This window comes from Typha angustifolia, chromosome 5 (genome assembly GCF_048772165.1).
Source record: "Typha angustifolia cultivar Huaian chromosome 5, ASM4877216v1, whole genome shotgun sequence".
Lineage (NCBI taxonomy): Eukaryota > Viridiplantae > Streptophyta > Magnoliopsida > Poales > Typhaceae > Typha > Typha angustifolia.
Window position 1 is genome coordinate 5,179,434 of NC_133243.1, and position 2,295 is coordinate 5,181,728.

Genomic DNA, 2,295 nt, shown 5'->3' on the forward strand with positions numbered 1-2,295 from the left:
TCTTGTCTCTCGAGTTTTCATTTCCCTGCTTACTTTTTGATTTAAACTCATTTCCCTGCTTACTTTTTGATACTCTGACGCTTATTATAGCACAAAGGAATATGAATGTGGTTATGAGTTCAACTTTAATCCTAAATAATATTGTGAAAAAATTATTTGATAATTTAGTGATTTAGTAGTTTGATGCTTTGGTTCGATTCAATTGATGACTCGACGATGCTGGCTTCGGCGGCGTTTGGTTTGGAGTAATTATTCAGCAATACATATTGCTTGAAGTCTAGACTAATAACTAAAAGCTCGGTGAAGCTTAATTGACTCTATATCTAAAAAGAGTTGGTCTTTTATTCAACAACTCATATCTAAGTCTTTGAACTCATGGATAATTGCTGCTTCCTTTGTTGTACAAGCTAATATACAAAGTGGCGACTTGACTGCAATTCCAATTCGAAATGAGCCTCGTACCCAAACACCGGCTCTCTCCTATCTTCTTCCAATCCAAGCGCCTCTTCCTCCTCCCTCACCAAAACCCTAACCTTAACCATGATTCGTTTTCCCTTTCTCGTCACCTCTGTTCCTCCTCCACCGAACAAAACCCTATCCCTTATCTTCGCGGCCCCACCCAGCTCGAGAAGCAATTCGACTCCTGGGTCGACCGCCTCAAACCGGGCTTCTCGGGCGACGACCTTGCCGCCGCCGTCCGATCGGAGCCGGATCCTGACCTCGCCCTGGACCTCTTTCGCTGGGCCTCCCTCCGCCCCGGCTACCGCCACCCTCCATCCGCCTACCTCGCCGCCCTCTCCGCCGCCGTCTCCTCCCGCCGCTTCGCGGCCGCCGAGGCCCTAGTCGACGAGATCCTCGCCGGAGCCTGCCCGCCCGACCTCCCCCTCCTCAACGCCGCCGCCCGGTTCTGCTGTTCCCGCCGCCACCTCTTCTCGAAGGCCTTCGACTTGTTCAAGAAGATGCAGCGGCGATCCAATTCCGATGCGGGCGGCAATTGCCGGCCAAATCTCGAGACCTACTCGATGCTGCTCTCGGCGGTGCTCCGGCGGATCGGGAAGCCGCCGGTGGCGCACGTCTACCTGCACGCGGTGCGATCCCTCGCGAGGCAAATGAAGGCGGCGGGGATCGTCCCCGACGTCTTCGCGCTCAACCAAATCATCAAGGCATATTCCAGATGCCTTGAGATGGACGATGCCATTCGCGTTTTCAAAGAGATGGGTCTCTATTGCTGCGAGCCCAACGAATTCTCCTACGGGTATGGTTCACTCACCATTATAGACAATAGGTCTTTGTGTTTTGAAATCAAGATCTTTTTGAGACGATATGGAGTGTGGCTTGTAATCTCTCATTTTTAAACAGGTACATTGTAAAAGGGCTGTGCGAGAAGGGAAGGTTAAATCAAGCGATGGACTTCTTCGGAGAGATGAGGAAGAAGGGTTTAGTGCCAGGGGCAACGGTTTACATGGCGGTGATCTCAAGTCTTGCATTGGAGAGTAGGTTTGAGGAGGCAATTGAGGTGACGTTCGATATGTTAGGGAATGGGAGCGGAAAGGGGCCGGATTTGTTGACATATAGGACACTGCTTGAGGGGCTTTGTAGGGAGGGGAGGGCGGAGAAGGCCTTCGAGTTGCTCGACGAATTGTCAAAGAAGAGAGGGAACATGGATCGGAGGATGTACACTGATTTGTTGGATGGTTTGCATTGGATTTGCCAGCCTCAGGGCCAATTGGGACAAAGTGCAGGTTTGGATTCCACTGACTAGCTCACTCTAGTGCATGAACCGTAGTGTGTATTTATTTGTATTGAAGACATCTTTTGTCAGCTTCAATTTCATAGCATTAGCTCTGACCTATTTTTCAACAATGTATTCCACCAAATAGGCAGCATAAATTAATCCAATACCAGCAACTTGTCCTGCTAATTATTGTTCTTGTTTTAAGAAACATGAGTATGTAATTGATTCAATATATAATCATTGGTTCGACCACATCTATCCATAAAATACATAATCAGCAGTGCATCTTTCAAGCATTTATCTATTGATAGATAATAAATAGACATTATATCATATGTTGGCCACACTACTGTGTTTTCTTTTTCATGATACATTAGCAGGAGCACAGCATCAGGGTACTGAAATAATCTAAGATGCTGTACTGAGATGATCTGCGTCGAGAACCTGACTAACTTCTAATATTGTGGTACTTGTGGCTCCCTAATGTTATGTGCTCTCTTGTGAACTGGAAACTTCAGCAGCTAACAAAATTTAGATTAGGCTGGACTGTACGGCAAAAT

The 2,295-nt window shown here is 47.2% G+C and overlaps 1 protein-coding gene across 2 annotated transcripts; it reads left to right on the top strand.

The window, feature by feature from the left end:
• The first annotated feature begins 392 nt into the window (after positions 1-392).
• LOC140760044 (pentatricopeptide repeat-containing protein At3g25210, mitochondrial) lies at positions 393-2,280 on the top strand. Of its 2 annotated transcripts, none has more exons than XM_073096834.1 (3): positions 393-1,255; positions 1,360-1,742; positions 2,113-2,280. In XM_073096834.1, the coding sequence occupies exons 1-3, from the start codon at positions 450-452 to the stop codon at positions 2,145-2,147; spliced, it is 1,224 nt and encodes a 407-aa protein (XP_072952935.1). In that variant the 5' UTR covers positions 393-449; the 3' UTR covers positions 2,148-2,280. The 2 variants fall into 2 exon arrangements, with proteins under 2 accessions (XP_072952935.1, XP_072952936.1); XM_073096835.1 differs by having other exon boundaries at positions 2,116-2,280.
• The last annotated feature ends 15 nt before the right edge of the window (positions 2,281-2,295 follow it).

Excerpts from the sequence above, each read along its gene's own strand:
- LOC140760044 (XM_073096834.1), top strand. The coding sequence starts at position 450 with ATGAGCCTCGTACCCAAACACCGGCTCTCTCCTATCTTCTTCCAATCC. Across the intron at positions 1,256-1,359 it reads CCCAACGAATTCTCCTACGG|GTACATTGTAAAAGGGCTGT; the intron begins GTATGGTTCACT and ends ATTTTTAAACAG. Across the intron at positions 1,743-2,112 it reads CCAATTGGGACAAAGTGCAG|CAGGAGCACAGCATCAGGGT; the intron begins GTTTGGATTCCA and ends ATGATACATTAG.